This window comes from Mobula hypostoma, chromosome 30 (assembly GCF_963921235.1).
Source record: "Mobula hypostoma chromosome 30, sMobHyp1.1, whole genome shotgun sequence".
In the NCBI taxonomy this organism is placed as follows: Eukaryota; Metazoa; Chordata; class Chondrichthyes; order Myliobatiformes; family Myliobatidae; genus Mobula; species Mobula hypostoma.
The window spans coordinates 6,865,235-6,887,174 of NC_086126.1; the positions used below are offsets into that span (position 1 = coordinate 6,865,235).

The 21,940-nt window shown below is 57.2% G+C and overlaps 1 protein-coding gene across 1 annotated transcript in view; it reads right to left on the bottom strand.

The window, feature by feature from the left end:
• Positions 1 to 21,940, bottom strand: part of actn3a (actinin alpha 3a) — a 116,304-nt gene that overhangs the window by 29,820 nt on the left and 64,544 nt on the right. Inside the window, exons 3-12 of the mRNA XM_063036529.1 lie at positions 17,972 to 18,091; positions 16,367 to 16,453; positions 14,955 to 15,042; positions 13,340 to 13,418; positions 12,671 to 12,752; positions 10,143 to 10,228; positions 6,510 to 6,602; positions 5,726 to 5,956; positions 4,910 to 5,057; positions 2,523 to 2,673 (exon numbers count right to left, since the gene is read on the bottom strand). Of these exons, the coding sequence (XP_062892599.1) occupies positions 2,523 to 2,673; positions 4,910 to 5,057; positions 5,726 to 5,956; positions 6,510 to 6,602; positions 10,143 to 10,228; positions 12,671 to 12,752; positions 13,340 to 13,418; positions 14,955 to 15,042; positions 16,367 to 16,453; positions 17,972 to 18,091 (1,165 nt within the window). The remainder of the gene's footprint in view (positions 1 to 2,522; positions 2,674 to 4,909; positions 5,058 to 5,725; positions 5,957 to 6,509; positions 6,603 to 10,142; positions 10,229 to 12,670; positions 12,753 to 13,339; positions 13,419 to 14,954; positions 15,043 to 16,366; positions 16,454 to 17,971; positions 18,092 to 21,940) is intronic.

Below are 21,940 nucleotides of genomic sequence, written 5' to 3' on the forward strand. Positions count from 1 at the left end.
GGGTGTGGTGGGGAGGGTGAGGGACGGGTTGGGGAAGGATGGGGAGGGTGAGGGATGTGTTGGGGTGGGGGTGTGGTGGGGAGGGTGAGGGACGAGTTGGGAAAGGATGGGGAGGGTGAGGGATGTGTTGGGGTTGGGTGTGGTGGGGAGGGTGAGGGATGGGTTGGGGAAGGATGGGGAGGGTGAGGGATGTGTTGGGGTTGGGTGTGGTGGGGAGGGTGAGGGAGGGGTTGGGGAAGGATGGGGAGGGTAAGGGACGGGTTGGGGTTGGATGTAGAAGGATGGGGAGGGTGAGGGATGGGTTGGGGAAGGATGGGGAGGGGGAGGGACGGGTTGGGGTTGGGTGTGGTGGGGAGGGTGAGGGACGGGTTGGGGTTGGGTGTAGAAGGATGGGGAGGGTGAGGGACAGGTTGGGGTTGGGTGTGGTGGGGAGGGTGGGTGAGGGACGAGTTGGGGAAGGATGGGTAGGGTGGGAGAGGGACGGGTTGGGGAAGGATGAGGAGGGTGAGGGATGTGTTGGGGTTGGGTGTGGTGGGGAGGGTGAGGGATGGGTTGGGGAAGGATGGGGAGGGTGAGGGATGGGTTGGGGTTGGGTGTAGAAGGATGGGGAGGGTGAGGGATGGGTTGGGGAAGGATGGGGAGAGTGAGGGACGGGTTGGGGTTGGGTGTAGAAGGATGGGGAGGGTGAGGGATGGGTTGGGGAAGGATGGGGAGGGTGAGGGACGGGTTGGGGTTGGGTGTGGTGGGGAGGGTGAGGGACGGGTTGGGGTTGGGTGTGGTGGGGAGGGTGAGGGACAGGTTGGGGAAGGATGGGAAGGATGGGGAGGGTGAGGGACGGGTTGGGGTTGGGTGTGGTGGGGAGGGTGAGGGACGGGTTGGGGAAGGATGGGGAGGGTGAGGGATGTGTTGGGGTGGGGGTGTGGTGGGGAGGGTGAGGGACGAGTTGGGAAAGGATGGGGAGGGTGAGGGATGGGTTGGGGTTGGGTGTAGAAGGATGGGGAGGGTGAGGGATGGGTTGGGGAAGGATGGGGAGGGTGAGGGACGGGTTGGGGTTGGGTGTGGTGGGGAGGGTGAGGGACGGGTTGGGGTTGGGTGTAGAAGGATGGGGAGGGTGAGGGACAGGTTGGGGTTGGGTGTGGTGGGGAGGGTGGGTGAGGGACGAGTTGGGGAAGGATGGGGAGGGTGAGGGACGGGTTGGGGTTGGGTGTGGTGGGGAGGGTGGGTGAGGGACGAGTTGGGGAAGGATGGGGAGGATGGGGGAGGGTGGGAGAGGGACGGGTTGGGGAAGGATGAGGAGGGTGAGGGATGTGTTGGGGTTGGGTGTGGTGGGGAGGGAGAGGGACGGGTTGGGGAAGGATGGGGAGGGTGAGGGACGGGTTGGGGTTGGGTGTGGTGGGGAGGGAGAGGGACGGGTTGGGGAAGGATGGGGAGGGTGAGGGATGGGTTGGGGTTGGGTGTGGTGGGGAGGGTGAGGGATGGGTTGGGGTTGGGTGTAGAAGGATGGGGAGGGTGAGGGATGGGTTGGGGAAGGATGGGGAGGGTGAGGGACGGGTTGGGGTTGGGTGTAGAAGGATGGGGAGGGTGAGGGATGGGTTGGGGAAGGATGGGGAGGGTGAGAGATGGGTTGGGGTTGGGTGTGGTGGGGAGGATGAGGGACGGGTTGGGGAAGGATGGGGAGGGTGAGGGATGGGTTGGGGTTGGGTGTGGTGGGGAGGGAGAGGGACGGGTTGGGGAAGGATGGGGAGGGTGAGGGACGGGTTGGGGTTGGGTGTGGTGGGGAGGGAGAGGGACGGGTTGGGGAAGGATGGGGAGGGTGAGGGATGGGTTGGGGTTGGGTGTGGTGGGGAGGGTGAGGGATGGGTTGGGGTTGGGTGTAGAAGGATGGGGAGGGTGAGGGATGGGTTGGGGAAGGATGGGGAGGGTGAGGGACGGGTTGGGGTTGGGGAAGGATGGGGAGGGTGAGGGATGGGTTGGGGAAGGATGGGGAGGGTGAGGGATGGGTTGGGGAAGGATGGGGAGGGTGAGGGATGGGTTGGGGTTGGGTGTGGTGGGGAGGGTGAGGGACGGGTTGGGGTTGGGTGTAGAAGGATGGGGAGGGTGAGGGACGGGTTGGGGAAGGATGGGGAGGGTGAGGGACGGGTTGGGGAAGGATGGGGAGGGTGAGGGACGGGTTGGGGTTGGGTGTAGAAGGATGGGGAGGGTGAGGGATGGGTTGGGGAAGGATGGGGAGGGTGAGGGACGGGTTGGGGTTGGGTGTGGTGGGGAGGGTGAGGGACAGGTTGGGGTTGGGGAAGGATGGGGAGGGTGAGGGACGGGTTGGGGAAGGATGGGGAGGGTGAGGGACGGGTTGGGGTTGGGGAAGGATGAGGAGGGTGAGGGATGGGTTGGGGTTGAGGAAGGATGGGGAGGGTGGGTTCGTTCTGGGATGTTGTGGTTGAGGGAAGCTGTGGGGAGGTGGAGTGGTGGAGGGTCAGAGGGGGCGCGGTGTGGGGAGGGCAGGCTCAGCTGGGCCCTGCTCCTACTTCAGCTCCTGGGCGATGGCGGCGATCTGCTCCACGCGGTCCTGGTGGGCGGCCAGGTCACTCTCGAAGGCCTCGTGCTTGCGCATCAGGGCGCGGATCTCCATCAGCGAGGCCGACTCGTAGTCCTTCTTGCTCAGCATGTCCTCCTTCCCTGGGGAGAGACGGGGGGGTGGGGGTCAGGAGGGCAAAGGGGGTTTAGCCACCACTCTGTGGTGCTCTCCCCACCTACCTAATACTCCCCCTCCCAATGACTCTCCCTCCACACCAAACGATTCTCCACCCAATCGCTCTGTCCCCACCCAGTGACCCTCTCCCCTCCCAATGTCCCTCTCCCCACCCAATGACCCTCTCACCACCCAATGACCTACTCCCCACCCAATGACCTACTCCCCACCCAATGAGCCACTGCCCACCCAATGTCCCTCTCCCCACCCAATGACCCTCTCCCCTCCCAATGTCCCTCTCCCCACCCAATGACCCTCTCCCCACCCAATGACCCTCTCACCACCCAATGACCCTCTCCCCACCAAGTGTCCCTCTCTCCATCCAATGTCCCCCTCCCCACACAATGACCCACTCCCCACCCAATGTTCCACTCCCCACCCAATGTTCCTCTCCCCTCCCAATGACTCTCCCTCCACACCAAACGATTCTCCACCCAATCGCTCTGTCCCCACCCACCCAATGCTCCTTTCCCCACCCAGTGACCCTCTCCCCTCCCAATGTTCCTCTCCCCACCCAATGACCCTCTCACCACCCAATGACCCTCTCACCACCCAATGACCTACTCCCCACCCAATGATCCTCTCCCCTCCCAATGACTCTCCCTCCACACCAAACGATTCTCCACCCAATCGCTCTGTCCCCACCCAGTGACCCTCTCCCCTCCCAATGACCTACTCCCCACCCAATGACCTACTCCCCACCCAATGATCCTCTCTCCATCCAATGTCTCTCTCACCACCCAATGACCCCCTCCCCACCCAATGACCCTCTCCCCACCCAATGACCTACTCATGACCCCCTCCCCACCCAATGACCCTCTCCCCACCCAATGACCTACTCCCCACCCAATGACCCTCTCACCACCCAATGACCCTCTCCCCACCAAGTGTCCCTCTCTCCATCCAATGTCCCCCTCCCCACACAATGACCCACTCCCCACCCAATGTTCCTCTCCCCACCCAATGACCCTCTCCCCACCAAGTGTCCCTCTCTCCATCCAATGTCCCCCTCCCCACACAATGACCCACTCCCCACCCAATGTTCCTCTCCCCACCCAATGACCCTGTTCCCACCCAATGACCCACTCCCCACCCAATGTTTCTCTCCCCACCCAGTGACCCTCTCCCCACCCAATGACCCACTCCCCACCCAATGACCCTCTCCCCACCCAATGACCCACTCCCCACCCAATGACCCTCTCCCCATCCAATGACCCATTCCCCACCCAATGACCCTCTCCCCACCCAAAGACTCCCCACCCACTGACCCACTCCCCACTTAATGTCCCTCCGCCCACCCAATGACCCTCTTCCTACCCAATGCCCCTCTCCCCACCCAATGACCCTCTTGCCACCCAATGACCCACTTCCTACCCAATGACCCTCTCCCCACCCAATGACCCACTCCCCACCCAATGATCCACTCCCCACCCAATGACCCTCTTCCTACCCAATGACCCTCTCCCCACCCAATGTCTCTCTACACCAAATGAACCCCTGTCTACCCAAGGTTGTTCCACACCCAACAACCCTCTCCCCATTCAATGTCTCTCTCCCCACTTAACATCTCTCCCTACACAATGACCCTCCCATCCAATGATCCTCTCCCACACCCAATCTCCCCTCACCCAATGTCTGTCCCCACCTAATGACCCTCTTCCCACTCATCGACTCTCTCACCACCCATTCTCTCCCCACCCAATGACCCTCTTCCTACCCAATGTTTCTCCCCACCTGATGCCCCTCTCCCCACGCAATGCCCCTCTCCCCACTCAATGTCTCTCAGCAACCACTGACCCTCTCCCCTGAGCACCCCAATCCAATGCCTCTCTCCATACTCAATGTCCCTCCGCACCCGACTCTTTCCTCACCCAATGACCCTCTTCCCAACCAATGTCTCTCTCCACTCAACGTCCGCCCAGCCGTCAACTGTCTCAATGATCTTCTCCACGTGCCAATATCCCTCTCTCTTGCCCTGGGTCCCCTTACCCAACGACCTTCTCCACACCTAGCAAATGTCTCCCCACCCAGTTCCCGTCTTCTCACTCATCCACAGTCTCTCCCCACGCAATGCTCCCTCTACGATATGTCTCATCAGCTGCTTCCCCACCAGCAAATGTCCTCCCACCGTCTCTGCTCTGGCCCTTCCGCTCACGCCCTCACCTGCGGTCCACGCCTCGTGCAGCGCACACTTCTGCTTGAACTTCTCGGCCAGGTGGTCAAGGCGCTCCAGTCGGCGGATCTCGGTGAGGAGCCACTCCTCGTACCCTTTCTCCACTTGCTCCAGACCTTTCCAGGCATTGGCGATGTCCTGTAGTAGACAAGGTTTTTTGGGGGGGGGGGTGCAGGTTACTATCCTTGTTGCCCCTCAGGACTCCCGCCCACAAGAGACGAAGGTGAGGTCCGATCGGCGCACCTTCCTGGCCAATGGCCCAAGGCACAGACTGGCCTGGCTCGGGCTGTGCTGGGGCGGGGCCTCTTCACTCGGACAGCCCCCACCATCGTCCTCAGACCCCACATGGGAGTGAGGTGAGTCCTGTTGAGGTTACCTGGAGTGGCGCGGGGTAGAGGGAGCCCGATGATGACCCCGAAGGGGCAATGAAACCGAGGGAACATCTCCACCCCAAGCCCACAACTAAATGGTCACCCACGCCAAGAGGGTGGACAGCCAGAGAGAGGCCACTCTCTCAGGAGGTAGTAAATCTTTTGGTGGGGTCATTATTCCCATTGCTTATCAATGCATACCCTCTGAGCCCACTATCGCTCCCCGGGAACTACTTTATTGGGCTCGCTATTGCGTTGTTGCTCCCCCAGGACTATTTAATTGAGCTCGCTATTGCTCTAATGCTCCCCTGCCCCACTTTGTTAGGCTCACTATTTCCCAGTTGCTCCCCACTGAAGGCTCTCCCAGAGCCTGCCCGCCCCCACGCTCCCGCGAACCCCTCCCCCACTCCCCGCCGTCGGAGCCGGGATACCTACAGACACCATCTTGCCCTCGGAGGGCATGAAGGCCGGGCGGTTGCTCAGGCGGAGTTTGGTCTGCAGGGTGTTGAAGTTGATCTCCAGCTGGCACTTCTCCTGCACGCGCGGGGGCTTGTGCACGCGGCGGTAGTCTCGGAAGTCCTCCAGCTTCTGCTGCATGGCCTGCATGGTCTTCTCCGGGATGCGGTTCTCCAGCCAGGGAATCGTGCGTCGGATCCATTCCAGGAGCTGGGGGAGGGGGGCGGCAGAGAGAGCAAGAGTGAGAGAGAGATGGAGAGTGGAGAGGAGGGCAGGAGAAGAGAGGGAGGGAGAGAGGGAGGGTGTGAGAGAGATTTGGGAGGGAGGGAGTTGAGGGGGGAGAGAGAAGGGGCAACAAAAGGGGAGGGGATGAGGGAGGGTGATAAGCAAGTTGAGAGAGTGAGGGAGCGAGGGGGCAGGGGGAGAGAGAGAGAGATGAAGAAAGGGGGAGACAGAAAGCGAGAGAGGACGAGGGAGTGAGAGGGAGTGTGAGAGATTGGAAGAAAAGAAAGGTAAGAGAGAGAGTGTGAGAGAAAGATGAAGAGAGGGGAGGGAGAGTGGATGATAGGGGAATGGAGGCAGAGAGAGAAGTGGAGGGTGAGGGACAGAAAGCAAGACGAGAAGAGAGGGAGAGAGAATGCGGTTGTGATCGGAGCGAGTTGGACTAAGATGCGGAGAGGGTGAGTGAAAACGGAGGGGTTTCAGGTCGGAGGGGCGGGAGCAAGGGCAGGAGTGAGGTCCCGAACCCCAGGGTGGGACTTACCTCACTGGCCAGCTTCTCGTACTCCTCCATCAGCTTCTCGTTCTCCTGGTTGACGGCCAGGACTTTGCAAATCCTGTTAGCTGCCGTCTCAGCCTAGGGGTGGATGGGGGGAGCAAACCAAGAGAGGATTATCAACTGGGCAAGGCAGGTCGCTCTCAAAAGTCCCATCCAGAAATCCTGACCAATCACACTGTTCCATCCAGAAATCCTGACTCAATCACCTTGTCCCATCCAGAATCCTGACCCAATCACCTTGTCCCATCCAGAATCCTGACCCAATCATACTGTTCCATCCAGAATCCTGACCCAATCACACTGTTCCATCCAGAAATCCTGACCAATCACTCTGTCCCATCCAGAAATCCTGACCAGTCACACTATCCCATCCAGAAATCCTGAGCAATCACACTCTCCCATCCAAAAATCCTGACCCAATCCCTTGTCCCACCCAGAAATCCTGACCCAATCACCTTGTCCCATCCAGAATCCTGACCCAATCACCTTGTCCCATCCAGAATCCTGACCCAATCACACTGTTCCATCCAGAAATCTTGACCAATCACTCTGTCCCATCCAGAAATCCTGACCAATCACACTATCCCATCCAGAAATCCTGAGCAATCATACTCTCCCATCCAAAAATCCTGACCCAATCACTCTGTCCCACCCAGAAATCCTGACCCAATCACCTTGTCCCATCCAGAATCCTGACCCAATCACCTTGTCCCATCCAGAATCCTGACCCAATCACACTGTTCCATCCAGAAATCCTGACCAATCACACTCCCCTATCCAGAAATCCTGACCAATCACACCATCCCATCCAGAAAACTTGACCCAATCAGACCATCCCATCCAGAAATCCTGACCCAATCACCCTCTCCCATCCAGAAATCCCTCCAGGCTGTACGGAGTGCACCTCAACATCCTTCACTCCAGGGAAATCGTCCCAGCCCATCACAGAGTCATGGAGCTCTACAGCACAGAAACAGGCCCTTCAGCCCATCTGCTCTGTGCTAAAGTATCATTCTCCATAGTCCCATTGACCTGCATCCTTCCAAACCCCTCCCATCCACATACTTACCCAAACTTCTCTTGAATGTTGACATTGAACCCACATCCACAACTCCCACTCATTCCACAGTCTCACCACCCTCTGAGTTAAGACGTTCCCCCTCAGGTTCCCCTTAAACTTTTCACCTTTCACCCTTAACCCATGACCTCTAGCTCCAGTCTCACCCAACCTCAGAGGAAAAAGCCTACCTGCACAACTTTGTATACCTCTATCAAATCTCCCCTCAATCTCCTACACTCAAGCGGATGAAGTGCTAGCCTGTTTAACTTTTCCCAATAGCTCAGGTCCTCAAGTCTCGGTAACATCCCTGTAAGTTTTCTATAAACTTTCTGAATCTTGTTGAGATCTTTCTTGTACGTAGGTGACCAACTCACAATATCTCAAATTGACCTTACCAACAGTTTACACCCTCCAAGGGGACCACAAGTGTTTGGAGGTTTGCATGCCTTAATGACCCGGAGAGCTACGTTGGCTGGAGTCAGGACTTTGTGCTGTGGCTCTTGGTAAGGGTCACCCATGCCAAGCAAGGTCAAAGAGTAGAGGTCAGACTGAGAGCGGTCCACCAGACCTCCAGGTTCAGGGGGTTCATCTCAGGGTTAGCAACCCTGACTGGTCAAACAGGACCGTTAGGGAGACGGCCACCAAGAATCCTTCACATCCGAGTGTGACAGCTTTCTTGAGCCTCCACCCAGAACTCGTGCACGTCTGACAGGAGTGAAAACTGAGAGGAAGCTACTGACACGATGAAGGAAGCCCTGCACACCGCCAGAGATGGAGGACTAGATACTAGAACAGGGGACGTAGCCTCAAGATTCAGGGGAGTAGATTTAGGACGGAGATGAGGAGGAACTGCTTTTCCCAGAGAGTGGTGAACCTGTGGAATTCTCTGCCCAACGAAGCAGTGGAGGCTACCTCAGTCAATAGATTTAACACAAGGTTGGATAGCAGGGGAATTAAGGGTTGTGGGGAAAAGACAGGTAGGTGGAGATGAGTCCATGGCCAGGTCAGCCATGATCTTATTGAATGGCCAAGCAGGCTCGATGGGAAAGATGGCCAACTCCTGCTCCTATTTCTCATGTTCTTATGACCTTCATTGCTGCCCTAAACACCAGCGAGGTAACAGCCAGTCAGTAAGTAACGTTTCACACAACTCCTCTCCCTACCACTCATGTCCTCCAGTTTTGGTAACATCCTGGTGAATCTTCCCTGCACCCCTTCTGGGTGAACCTCACACACAATTCTCCAAACTTGACCTGTCGGGAGTGTTTGATGTCCCTGGTCTGTACTTGCTGGGGGTTCAGGAGGATGGTTTGGTAGGTGGGTGTGGTGGTGGAATCTCATTGAAACCTGTTGGATCCTGAAAGGCCGAGAAAGAGTGACAGGATGTTTCCGGTAGTGGTGGGTGTGTAGGACCGGAAGGCACAGCCTCAGATTAAAGAGATGTCTATTTAAAACAGAGATGAGGAGGAATTTATTCAGGTTGGTGAATCTGTGGAATTCATCGCCACAGACGGCAGCAGAGGCCAGATCATTGGGTATATCTGAAGTGGAGGTTGACAGGTTCTTGATTAGTCAGGGTGTCAAAGGTCACAGGACGGCAGCAGGCGAATGGGGTCAAGAGAGAAAACAAATCAGCCCCGATGGAATGGCAGAACAGACTCGATGGGCCGAGTGGCCAAATTCTGCTCTTATGTCTTACGGGCTTGTGGATTCTGACTGTCTACCCCTGGTCCCCACCCTCATCATCTGGGGGTGGGGGGGGGGTTCACCACTGACCAGAAACTCAACCGAAACAGGCACATCAACCACTACAGGGTCAGAGGGTGGGGATCCCGTGGGGAGTGACTCCCCTCCTGACACCTCAAGGCTTCACCCCCCCCCGCCCCACTGACAGGGTACTGAAGTTGGGTCTTTATTCTTTGGAGCGTAGAAGGTTGAGGGGGAACTTGATAGAGGTGATAAAAATTATGAGGGGGATAGATAGAGTTGACGTGGATAGGCTTTTTCCATTGAGAGTGGGGGAGATTCAAACAAGAGGACATGGGTTGAGAGTTAAAGGGCAAAAGTTTAGGGGTAACATGAGGGGGAACTTCTTTACTCAGAGAGTGGTAGCTGTGTGGAACGAGCTTCCAGCAGAAGTGGTTGAGGCAGGTTCGATGTTGTCATTTAAAGTTAAATTGGACAGATATATGGACAGGAAAGGAATGGAGGGTTATGGGCTGAGTGCAGGTCGGTGGGACTAGGAGAGAGTAAGAGTTCAGCACAGACTAGAAGGACCGAGATAGCCTGTTTCCGTGCTGTAATTGTTATATGGTTATGTGGAGAACAGACACGATGGGCCGAATGGCCTAATTCTGCTCCTTTATCTTATCAGACCCGACTCCACAGGCCCAACCGTAAACCCAACTCCATCACACACACAGAGCCTCTGTAGGAGGGGACGAGGTGTCAATTCTCGGCCTCGGAGGGAGGGGGAGGGTGGCTGTGGGAAGGAGGCGGAGGCCTCGAGGGCCGCCTGGCCCCTCCGAGGTACGCTCGGCGAGCGGCGCTGACCTTACCTGCTCAGCCCCGGCGAAGGCGTGGTAGAAACAGGAGACGTACGTCATGATGGCCTTCTCGTCCGGCTTAGGGGTGTTCACGATGTCTGTGGGGGGGGGGGGATAGACAGGTCAGTAACGGGTGGGAACCCCGGCCGAGGCACCACATTACACCACTCCCCCACCTCCAAACCCCACGAAACAGCTCCCCTCCTGCACAGGACCACGGCCAGTTCATCGCCAGGACGTTTCTCACGTATGGCTCTCAGCGGATCGAGTGTGAGTGATGGAGGGAAGGAGGGAGAGGGAGAGGAGAGAAGGAGAGGAGAGACGGGGGAGAGAGAGGGAGGTAGGGGGAGAGACGCTCACGACACGCTGGAGGAACTCAGCAGGTCGGGCAGCATCTGTGGAAACGTTGACTAATCGTTTCCACGGATGCTGCCCGGCCTGCTGAGTTCCTCCAGCGTGTTGTGAGTGTTGCTTTGACCCCAGCATCTGCAGAGTATTTTGTGTTGAGGGAGAGAGAGAGACTGGGGGGGGAGAGAGGGGGGAGAGAGGTGGGGGGACGGACGGAGACAGAGAGAGAGAAAGACGGGATAGGATCAGGGAGAAGGAAGGGAGGGAGGGAGAGAGGCAGGGGGAGGGCCAGTGGAGAAAGAAAGGGGAGGGAGGGAGAGATGGGGTTTAGGGATAGAGGGATAGAGATAGTGGGAGGATGAGAGGTAAAACGTGGGCACGAGCGGGAGAGAACTATGGGGAGGACGGGAGGAGTGGAGGGGAGAGGCGAGCGGGAGGAGAGAATGAGGGAAGAAGGCAAAATGGCAAAGGGCGAGGAGAGGAGAAGGGTGGGGGAAGGGAGCAGGAGAGAGGGATGGAGAAAACAAAAGAAGAAGGAGGTAGAGAAGGGCAGAAGGGAGGGGGTAGATGGGGATTAGAAGGGGCAGGAGGGCTTATGGGGAGTGAGAGGGGGACAGATGGAGGGGACAGAGAGGGGTAGATGGAGAGGGAGGAGGAAGATGTACTGATGGGGGAGAGAGTGCAGAGGAGGGAGAGAGGGGAGTGATATGGAAGGGAGAGGGGAGAGTGGAAGTAAGGAGACAGAGCGATGAGGAGAGAGAGCAGGGAAGCAAGGATGAGGGAGGGATGGGAGGGAGAAGAGGGAAGGAGAGGAGGGGCAAGAAGGGAGATGAGGTGATGTAGAGAGGGAGAGGGGAGGAGGAAATGGGAGGGGCAAAGAGAGGGAGGAGGGAAAGGGGAGGTACTCGAGGAGGCAGAGAGAGAGAGGGGAGATAGTCCACGTGATGGAGGCAGGGAGGGGTGGATAGTTGAGGCGACAGAGTGAGGGGGAGATAAGGTGATGGAGGGAGGGAGAATGCGGGAGAAGTGGAGAGAAGGCGGAAGGAGGGGAGAAGGGTGGAGCAGAACGGTGAGGGGAGTGTGAGACGGAAGGGGAGTAGGGGAAGGCGAGAAGGGGAAGTGGAGGGGAAGGAGAGAGGAGGAGAGAGGAGGGGAGAGGGGAGGGGAAGGAGAGAGGGGAGGAAGGGGGAGAAGGAAGGGGGGGAAGGAGAATGGGAGAGGGGAGGTGAAGAGAGAAGAGGAGAAGGGAGGTGCTCGAGGTAATGGGAGGAAGGGAGAGGGATCACGGTGATGGAGGGAGAAGGGTCGAGGTGATGGAGGGAGGAAGGGAGAGGGGTCAAGGTACTCGAGGTGATGGAGGGAGAGGGGTTGAGATACTCGAGGTGATGGAGGGAGAGGGGTCGAGGTGATGGAGGGAGGAAGGGAGAGGGGTTGAGGTACTCGAGGTGATGGAGGGAGGGAGGGAGGGAGGAAGGGAGAGGGGTCGAGGTACTCGAGGTGATGGAGGGAGGGAGGGAGGAAGGGAGAGGGGTTGAAGTACTGGAAGTGATGGAGGGAGAAGGGTCGAGGTGATGGAGGGAGGGGGGTCAAGGTGATGGACAGGGGTCGAGGTGCTCGAGGTGATGGAAGGGAGAGGGGTCAAGGTGCTCGAGGTGATGGAGGGAGAGGGGTCGAGGTGAAGGAGGGAGGAAGGGAGGGGGTCGAGGTACTCGAGGTGAAGGAGGGAGGGAGGAAGGGAGAGGGGTCGAGGTATTCGAGGTGATGGAGGGAGAGGGGTCGAGGTGATGGAGGGAGGAAGGGAGAGGGGTTGAGGTACTCGAGGTGATGGAGGGAGAGGGGTTGAGGTGATGAGGGAGGAAGGGAGAGGGGTCGAGGTGATGGAGGGAGAGGGGTCGAGGTACCTGAAGTGACAGAGGGAGGGAGGAAGGGAGAGGGGTCGAGGTGCTCGAGGTGATGGAGGGAGAGGAGTCGAGGTGCTCAAGGTGATGGAGGGAGAGAGGTCAAGGTGCTTGAGGTGATGGAGGGAGAGGGGTCGAGGTGCTCAAGGTGATGGAGGGAGAGGGGTCAAGGTGATGAGGGAGGAAGGGAGAGGGGTCGAGGTGCTCGAGGTGATGGAGGGAGAGGGGTCAAGGTGCTCAAGGTGATGGAGGGAGAGGGTTCGAGGTGATGAACATGTGGAAGGACTGACCCACCTTCAGCGTCCAGCATCTTGGGAATATCCAAGTATTTCTCAGCCACCTCGAAGGCCTGGTTCAGGTTGCCGATGGGGTCGTCCTGTGGGGAGGGGGAGACGATGACCGAGGACACAGACACACGGCACCCTAATGTCACCTCCACCTCCTAATGCGCAGAGCCGGAAACCACCCAGGGTGGGGGCACAGAACCTCCCCCTCCTTGTATCGGAAGATCCCAGGGGGCAGAATGAGTGAACCACACTCCCCCCCCCACAAAAAAACCCTTCCCATCACCTGGAACTCCCCACTGGCCCTAACCTGCCCCTGGGCTATTAAAACTATGGTCTGGTTCAACACTGACTGACCTTGGGGCTCAGGGGTCAGAGTTCACAAGTGGGGTCGGAGTTCTGGACCAGGTGGGCCAATGGGAAGATGAGACACCCTCCCCCCACCCCTCGAGAGACGCCCTGGCAACCAAAGGGCACAGGAAGAGTCCGTTCCCCCACGGCCCGACACCCCTCCCGCCTTGCAGCTCCTGCCCCCGTCAGGACCTCGGTTTGCCGAGAATCAGCAGGATACCGGGGGTGTGCAGGAAGCGGGGGGGGGGCAGATGGTGGGGGGCATTGGAGGAGAGAGTTTGGTCCAGACGTGGAAGGGCAGGGTGGTAGGAGAGGGACGGGGCAGAACCTTTCTCAGCTTGGAGTAGTCGATCAGGTCAGGCCGGTGTCTGTGGATCAGAGCACACAGCGCGAGGCCATCCTTCCAGCTGTGAGGGAGGAGAAGAGGGCGAGAGTTAGAGAGAGAGGGTCCCATCAAACATTTCCACCAGCCCACCTACACCTGGCCTGGGCACCATCCAATGTACCCCCCCACCCCCACCACCTCTAGACAAGGCTGCTGACCAACCCTCCCCTCTGCAAACTCACCCCCTAAGCAACATCCTCCCTGGTAGCGTCACCTTCCTGCAATACCCTCTCCACCCCAACACCCTCCCCCTGCCAATACTTTCTCCATGATAACACCCTCCTACTCATCATCACCTGTACTATCCTACCCCCACCCCAGCAATACTCTTTCTTCCTCGGCAACCTCACCCACTATTCGCTCCAAGCTGCCCAGGTGCATGGCCACACAGTAACCGAAATGCTCCCACACACATAGCCTTCGTTGCCAAGCGTTTGGAATTTTGTCTTACATAATGTTAATGTAATCTTGAAATTAGGTTAAGATTCAAGATTCAAAAGATTCAAAAAACTTTATTGTCATTCTAACCGTACATCAGCTCTGCAGGGCAGAATCAGACAGCGTTTCTCAGGGGCAGTGCAATCATAACATAACAAACGCAACACTAAATAATAAACATAACAATAAATGGTAAAACACAACAGCCACATGTCCGTTAAAATCAGTTATAAGTGTCCAGTGCAAGTTAAAAGTGTCCAAAGCAGAGTCAGGTGGAGCAGTTATTTAGCAGTCTGACTGCCTGTGGGAGGAAGTTAATATAATTATGCAAATAAAATATTGAAATCTATGTTATTACAGGATATTGCGAAATACCCTGTCATTAATTATGTGTTCATGAATATAATCGACAAACTTTCTGAATAATGAACTTTACTTTGAAACATTTTAGAGCTTCAATGTGTTTGCATTGTCAGTTTTTCAAGTTACAGTACTGTCACAAATTGTGACAATAAACACAGAATGGAAGTCGGTAGCTCACTGTGAATAAAGCGCCGGTCCGCTGAACACCGATGTCGACAGACAAGAGAAAGTTTGCGAAATGTGCAAGATTTTCTTTGTGGTATTGTATTTCATTACATCTTTCAATTAATAAATAAATTCAAACGTATGTGATTTTTTTTTTCCAAATTTTCATTCTAAATAATTGTAGTATGCTCATTACAGAAAGAACATTTAGCATGCCGTGCAGAAATTTCCTGCTCAGAGCAATGGTTGGTGCGTGCAGCTGTAAAAAATAACTGGAGGGTATGTTGCCCTTCCCCCTGGCAACATTCTCCCCTCACTAACCTAACTCACTCAATAGCCCCCTCCCTCATCCACCCATTCCCACTCATTTCCCTCCCCTAAGGCCCATACCTACCACCTCCTGCGCCATCCCGGCTGATGCCTTGTCCTCCCTTGCCGACTGCGAAGCCCTCCCTCCCCCCTCACCCCTGCTTTCGGCCCAGAGCATCAGGCCCACCCTTCCGTCCCCTCCGCACTCCAGCCTGGGGGAGCCCTCTCCTATTCCCGGCGGACTCCACCAGGAGGAGTTGAGGTGGGGCGGGGGGGTCCTCACCTGATGTGGAAGTTCTGTACGTTGACGTTCCGGTAGGGAGCAGTCTTCCGCTGGCACCACAGCAGCAGGCCTTCCTTGGCCGAGGTCTCTGAAACAGCAATGGCCGCAGGTCAGGGCGTTGCCGTGGCGACCGCTCCTCCCGCCGGGCCTCCTGCCCCGCGGGCGAGGAGAACCCCCCCCCAACTCCTCCTCAGTCTCTGCAGCTGGCTGCCTCCATCTCACCAACCCCCCCTCACCCTCCCCATCTGCGACTGGAGGCCCCTGACCCACATCTGGCCTGCAGGCCTCATCCCGGACCAGCCCTCTGTACGGATTACCAGCACCAGAGAGCATCGTCTCAGGAGAATGGTTAGACGGGGATTCAAAGCTCGGTCTTTTAGAGTCATAGAGGTCTGCAAGTTCAGGAACAGGCCCTTTGGCGTGTCTGGTCAGCACTAGCTGATCTCTTGCCTGGTTCCATCTCCCTGCACCGGGCCCACGGCCCTCCAAACCCCTCCCATCCGTGTACCTAACCAAACTTCTCTTCAACGCTGAAACTGAACCTGCGCCCACGACTTCTGCTGGCAGCTCGTTCCACACCTTAAATATTTCACCTTTCACCCTTAACCCATGACCTCTAGTTCTAGCCTTACCCAAAAAGCCAGCTTGCATTTACCCTTTCTATACTCCTGATAATTTTGTATATCTCTATCAATTCTCCTCTCATTCTCCTACGCTCCAGGGAATAAAATTCAGACTTTCCTATAACTCAGGTCCTCAAGTCCCAGCAACGTCCTTGTAAACTTTCCCCGTACCCCTTCAAGCTTACTACCATCTTTCCTGTAGGCGGGTGACCAGAACTGAACAGAATACTCCAAATTAGAGCTCGCCAACGTCTTATACAACTCCAACATCTCAACTTTTGTACTCTTGTAGCTTGATTTATGAAGGCCAATGTGCCGAAAGCTTCTCTTTACAACCCCATCTACTACTGGCGCCACTTTCAAGGAATTGTTGATGTGCATTCCCAAATCTCTCTGTTCCGGCGCATTCCCTGGGACCCGAACGTTCACTGTGTAAGTCTTGTCCTCCCAAAGAACAAAGCCTCACACTCCTCAGCCCGTTTTCAAAGTTGGATTTGCACAGAATTTGGGCCAGGGCTGGTTTTAGGGATATTCCTGAACCTCCATGAATTCTTCCCCTGAGATGGCTCACGTTCACTGACAACAACCTAACCACTGCCAACCCCCCCGCCCCCTTCAGTTGCACCACATAATTCTGATCAGGTACGTCCATTCCCATCCAATCGGAAATGGCTGAGGGCCTCCAGCTCGGCCAATGAGAGGCCCGGACTGCAGCCGGTCACCGTCCCTCCCGTGAGTCTCGTGATTGGTCCTCCCGCGCGGCCAATCAGTGAAGGGTGACGCGCTCACCTTCCACGGAGATGTCCTGGATGGCGAAGCGAAGAATAATGGTCCAGATCATGCCCAGGGTCATCTTCAAGTTTCCGTCCACAATCTCTGCACAGGAAGAGGCCAGTTGAGTGGGGGTTGTCCAGGGGTGGGGGGGGGAGAGGACGAAGGGGAGGGATGGAGGAAGGGGGAAATGAGCGGAATAGTAGAATGGGAAGTGGACAGAGATGGAGAGGGAAGTCGGTGGGGGGGGGTTGGACAGGGAAGAGGACAGAATTAGAGAGGGCAGTCAGCAGAGATGGAGAGGGAAGTGGGCACAGTGGGAGAATGGGGAGCAGCCAATTTGGAGGGTGACGGGGAGGGGCAGGTTTTGAGCAGGTGGGGGTGGAGTCAGTTAGAGGAGGGGCTGACGTGTGGGGTGTCTGGGCATGTCTGAGTGGGGGGGTAGGACGCAAAGGTAAGCTGGCACTGATGTGTGCCCATGGGGGTCTGCGCGTGCAAATACATCGGAGACGAGTGTGCGTGCGTCCCTTTGGACGAGAACACGCCAAGTGTGTGGATGTCTGGAGCTCATGTGAGAATGGGTTAAGGGCAGAGTTGGAGAACGGGGAGGTGGGAGAGATAGGGAATGGGGGGGGGTTTGAAGAACAGTGGAAAATGTTCTAAGGCACATTGGCCTTAAAATGGAGGAGGAGGAACAGCGCAACGCAGCGCACGTGGCCTCTCCGGTGAATGATATCTGTAATCTGTCAAGTGGGGTGCTGTGCATAATTCTGATTTGATGGAGATGGACGTGAGAGTACGGAGGAACATCTGGAAAACTTCTGAAATGCCCGCTTTGCTGCCACTGCTACTGTGTAGTAACCGGAATCTCCGGAGCAGAAGGCCCCGAATCCTCGGCTTTGCTTGTTTCGGCGGCCGGGGCGAGGTCAAAGGCGCTCGGCAGAGGATGGCGCTTGGGAGGCTGTATCGGAGGGGCTGGTCAGAGGCTTGAAGTTTTCGAACGGACTCAATATCGGCTGCGGTTGGGTGCTTCCAATTGCATCGGCAGTTTTCGGTGCCTGGAAGTTTATGGCAGCGAGTTTCTCCCTTTTGCCGCCTGCTGTCGATCGGGACTTGAGACTTTTTTTTTACTGTGTTCATAGACTATTCTTCATCAAATTATGGTATTGCTTTGCACTGCTGTAACTATGTTATAATTATGTGGTTCTGTCAGTGTTAGTCTTTGGTTTGTCCTGTTTTTCTGTGATATCACTCTGGAGCAACATTTGTATCATTTCTTAATGCATGTATGCATTTCTAAATGACAATAAACGAGGACTGAGTGTCCTCATAATCTAAAAATGAGGGAAAGGGATGGGAGTGGAGTGGAGGGGCTGGGTGGGGAAGGTGATGAGGATTGGGAATGACGGAGAACGGAGGAGGAGGTGGAGATTGAGGGGAGGAAGGTGGGGGAGAGGGAACAGGGAACGGGTGTGGGTGTCCGGAAGTGGGGAGGGTGTGGAGAGCGGTGGGGAGCGGACAAGGGGGAGTCGGGAATGAGAGGAGTGGGCGGGAAACGGAGGGTGGAGTGGCGGGGGATGAGGGGCGAGCGAGGGGGAGGGAGGAGGCCCCTTCCGCACTCACCCTCGGCTCCGATGGACACCAGTTTGACCCCCTTGCTGGCGATGTAGTCCAGGGCCTTGTTGACGTTGGCGATCTTGTGGAAACGCATCTTGCCCTTGTCAGGTTTGGGGAGGCGCTCTCCTGCAACAGACAGAGGGGTTCAAAGGGCAAAGCTCCCCAACTTCTCCCTCTCCTAACCCCTCCCTCTCCATCCCCAAATCCTCCCTCTCCTAAACCCCTCCCTCCCCATCCCCAAATCCTCCCTCTCCTAACCCCTCCCTCTCCATCCCCAAATCCTCCCTCTCCTAAACCCCTCCCTCCCCATCCCCAAATCCTCCCTCTCCTAACCCCCTCCTTCCCCATCCCCAAATCCTCCCTCTCCTAACCCCCTCCCTCCCCATCCCCAAATCCTCCCTCTCCTAACCCCCTCCCTCCCCATTCCCCAAATCCTCCCTCTCCTAAACCCCTCCCTCCCCATCCCCAAATCCTCCCTCTCCTAACCCCCTCCCTCCCCATCCCCAAATCCTCCCTCTCCTAAACCCCTCCCTCCCCATCCCCAAATCCTCCCTCTCCTAACCCCTCCCTCCCCATTCCCCAAATCCTCCCTCTCCTAAACCCCTCCCTCTCCATTCCCCAAATCCTCCCTCTCCTAAACCCCTCCCTCCCCATCCCCAAATCCTCCCTCTCCTAACCCCTCCCTCCCCATCCCCAAATCCTCCCTCCCCTAACCCCAAAACCTCCATCACCTAACCCCCTCCCTCCCAATCCCCAAATCCTTCCTCCCAATCCCCATATCCTCCCTCTCCTAACCCCTCCCTCCCCATCCCCAAATCTTCCCTCTCTTAACCCCCTCCCTCCCCATCCCCAAATCCTCCCTCTCCTAACCCCCTCCCTCCCCTTCCCCAAATCCTCCCTCTCCTAACCCCCTCCTTCCCCATCCCCAAATCCTCCCTCTCCTAACCCCCTCCCTCCCCATCCCCAAATCCTCCCTCTCCTAACCCCCTCCTTCCCCATCCTCAAATCCTCCCTCTCCTAACCCCCTCCCTCCCCATCCCCAAATCCTCCCTCTCCTAACCCCCTCCCTCCCCATCCCCAAATCCTCCCTCTCCATTCTCCAAATCCTCCCTCTCTTAAACCCCTCCCTCCCCATCCCCAAATCCTCCCTCTCCTAACACCCTCCCTCCCCATCCCCAAATCCTCCCTCTCCTAAACCCCACCCTCCCCATCCCCAAATCCTCCCTCTCCTAAACCCCTCTCTCCCCATCCCCAAATCCTCCCTCTCCTAACCCCCTCCCTCCCCATCCCCAAATCCTCCCCCTCCTAACCCACTCCCTCCCCATCCCCAAATCCTCCCTCTCCTAAACCCCTCCTCCCCATTCCCCAAATCCTCCCTCCCCTAACCCCAAAACCTCCATCACCTAACCCCCTCCCTCCCAATCCCCAAATACTTCCTCCCAATCCCCATATCCTCCCTCTCCTAACCCCCTCCATCCCCAAATCCTTCCTCCCAATCCCCATATCCTCCCTCTCCTAACCCCTCCCTCCCCATCCCCAAATCCTCCCTCTCCTAACCCCCTCCCTCCCCATCCCCAAATCCTCCCTCTCCTAACCCCCTCCCTCCCCATTCCCCAAATCCTCCCTCTCCTAACCCCTCCCTCCCCTATCTTCAAATCCTCCCTCTCCTAACCCCTCCCTCCCCATCCCCAAATCCTCCCTCTCCTAAACCCTCCTTCCCCATCCCCAAATCCTCCCTCTCCTAACCCCTCCCTCCCCATCCCCAAATCCTCCTTCTCCTAACCCCATCCCTCCCCATCCCCAAATCCTCCCTCTCCTAACCCCCTCCCTCCCCATTCCCCAAATCCTCCCTCTCCTAACCCCATCCCTCCCAATCCCTAAACTCTCCCTCTCCTAACCCCACCTTCCCCAAATTCTCCCTCTCCTAACCCCTCCCTCCCCTATCCCCAAATCCTCCCTCTCCTAAACCCTCCCTCCCCATCCCCAAATCCTCCCTCTCCTAACCCCCCCTTTCCCCAAATTCTCCCTCTCCTAACCCCTCCCTTCCCTATCTTCAAATCCTCCCTCTCCTAACCCCTCCCTCCCCTATCCCCAAATCCTCCCTCTCCTAAATCCTCCCTCCCCATCCCCAAATCCTCCCTCTCCTAACCCCCTTGCTCCCCATCCCCCAAATCCTCCCTCTCCTAAACCCCTCCCTCCCCATCCCCAAATTCTCCCTCTCCTAACCCCCTCCCTCCCCATCCCCAAATCCTCCCTCTCCTAACCCCCTCCCTCCCCATTCCCCAAATCCTCCCTCTCCTAACCCCGTCAATCCCAATCCCTAAATCCTCCCTCTCCTAACCCCACCTTCCCCAAATTCTCCCTCTCCTAACCCCTCCCTCCCCTATCCCCAAATCCTCCCTCTCCTAACCCCTCCCTCCCCATCCCCAAATCCTCCCTCCCCTAACCCCAAAACCTCCATCACCTAACCCCCTCCCTCCCAATCCCCATATCCTCCCTCTCCTAACCCCCTCCCTCCCCATCCCCAAATCCTTCCTCCCAATCCCCATATCCTCCCTCTCCTAACCCCCTCCCTCCCCATCCCCAAATCCTCCCTCTCCTAACCCCCTCCCTCCCCACCCCCAAATCCTCCCTCTCCTAACCCCCTCCCTCCCCATTCCCCAAATCCTCCCTCTCCTAACCCCCTCCCTCCCCATCCCCAAATCCTCCCTCTCCTAACCCCCTCCCTCCCCACCCCAAATCCTCCCTCTCCTAACCCCTCCCTCCCCATTCCCAAATCCTCCCTCTCCTAACCCCGTCCCTCCCAATCCCTAAATCCTCCCTCTCCTAACCCCACCTTCCCCATATTCTCCCTCTCCTAACCCCTCCCTCCCCTATCCCCAAATCCTCCCTCTCCTAACCCCTCCCTCCCCATCCTCAAATCCTCCCTCTCCTAAACCCCTCCCTCCCCTATCCCCAAATCCTCCCTCTCCTAACCCCATCCCTCTCAATCCCTAAATCCTCCCTCTCCTAACCCCACCCTCCCATCCCCAAATCCTCCCTCTCCTAACCCTCCTTTCCCCAAATTCTCCCTCTCCTAACCCCTCCCTCCCCATCTTCAAATCCTCCCTCTCCTAACCCTCCCTCCCCTATCCTCAAATCCTCCCTCTCCTAAACCCTCCCTCCCCATCCCCAAATTCTCCCTCTCCTAACCCCTCCCTCCCCATCTTCAAATCCTCCCTCTCCTAACCCCTCCTTCCCCTATCCCCAAATCCTCCCTCTCCTAAACACTCCCTCCTCATCCCCAAATCCTCCCTCTCCTAACTCCCTCCCTCCCCATTCCCCAAATCCTCCCTCTCCTAAACCCCTCCCTCCCCATCCCCAAATCCTCCCTCTCCTAACCCCCTCCCTCCCCATCCCCAAATCCTCCCTCTCCTAACCCCCTCCCTCCCCATCCCCAAATCCTCCCTCTCCTAACCCCCTCCCTCCCCATCCCCAAATCCTCCCTCTCCTAACCCCCTCCATCCCCATCCCCAAATCCTCCCTCTCCTAAACCCCTCCCTCCCCATCCCCAAATCCTCCCTCTCCTAACCCCCTCCCTCCCCATCCCCAAATCCTTCCTCTCCTAACCCCTCCCTCCCCATCCCCAAATCCTCCTCCTCCTAACGCCCTCCCTCCCCACCCCCAAATCCTCCCTCTCGTAACCGCCTCCCTCCCTATCCCCAAATCCTCCCTCTCGTAACCCCCTCCCTCCCAATCCCCAAATCCTCCCTCTCCTAACCCCTCCCTCCCCATTCCCCAAATCCTCCCTCTCCTAACCCCCTCCCTCCCCATCCCCAAATCCTCCCTCTCCTAACCCCGTCCCTCCCAATCCCTAAATCCTCCCTCTCCTAACCCCACCTCCCCTATCCCCAAATCCTCCCTCCCGATGTGTAAGGGAGGGATGTGGAGAAGGGGTGATGGGTGGGGGATAGTGTGTGGGGGGTTGGAGACGGT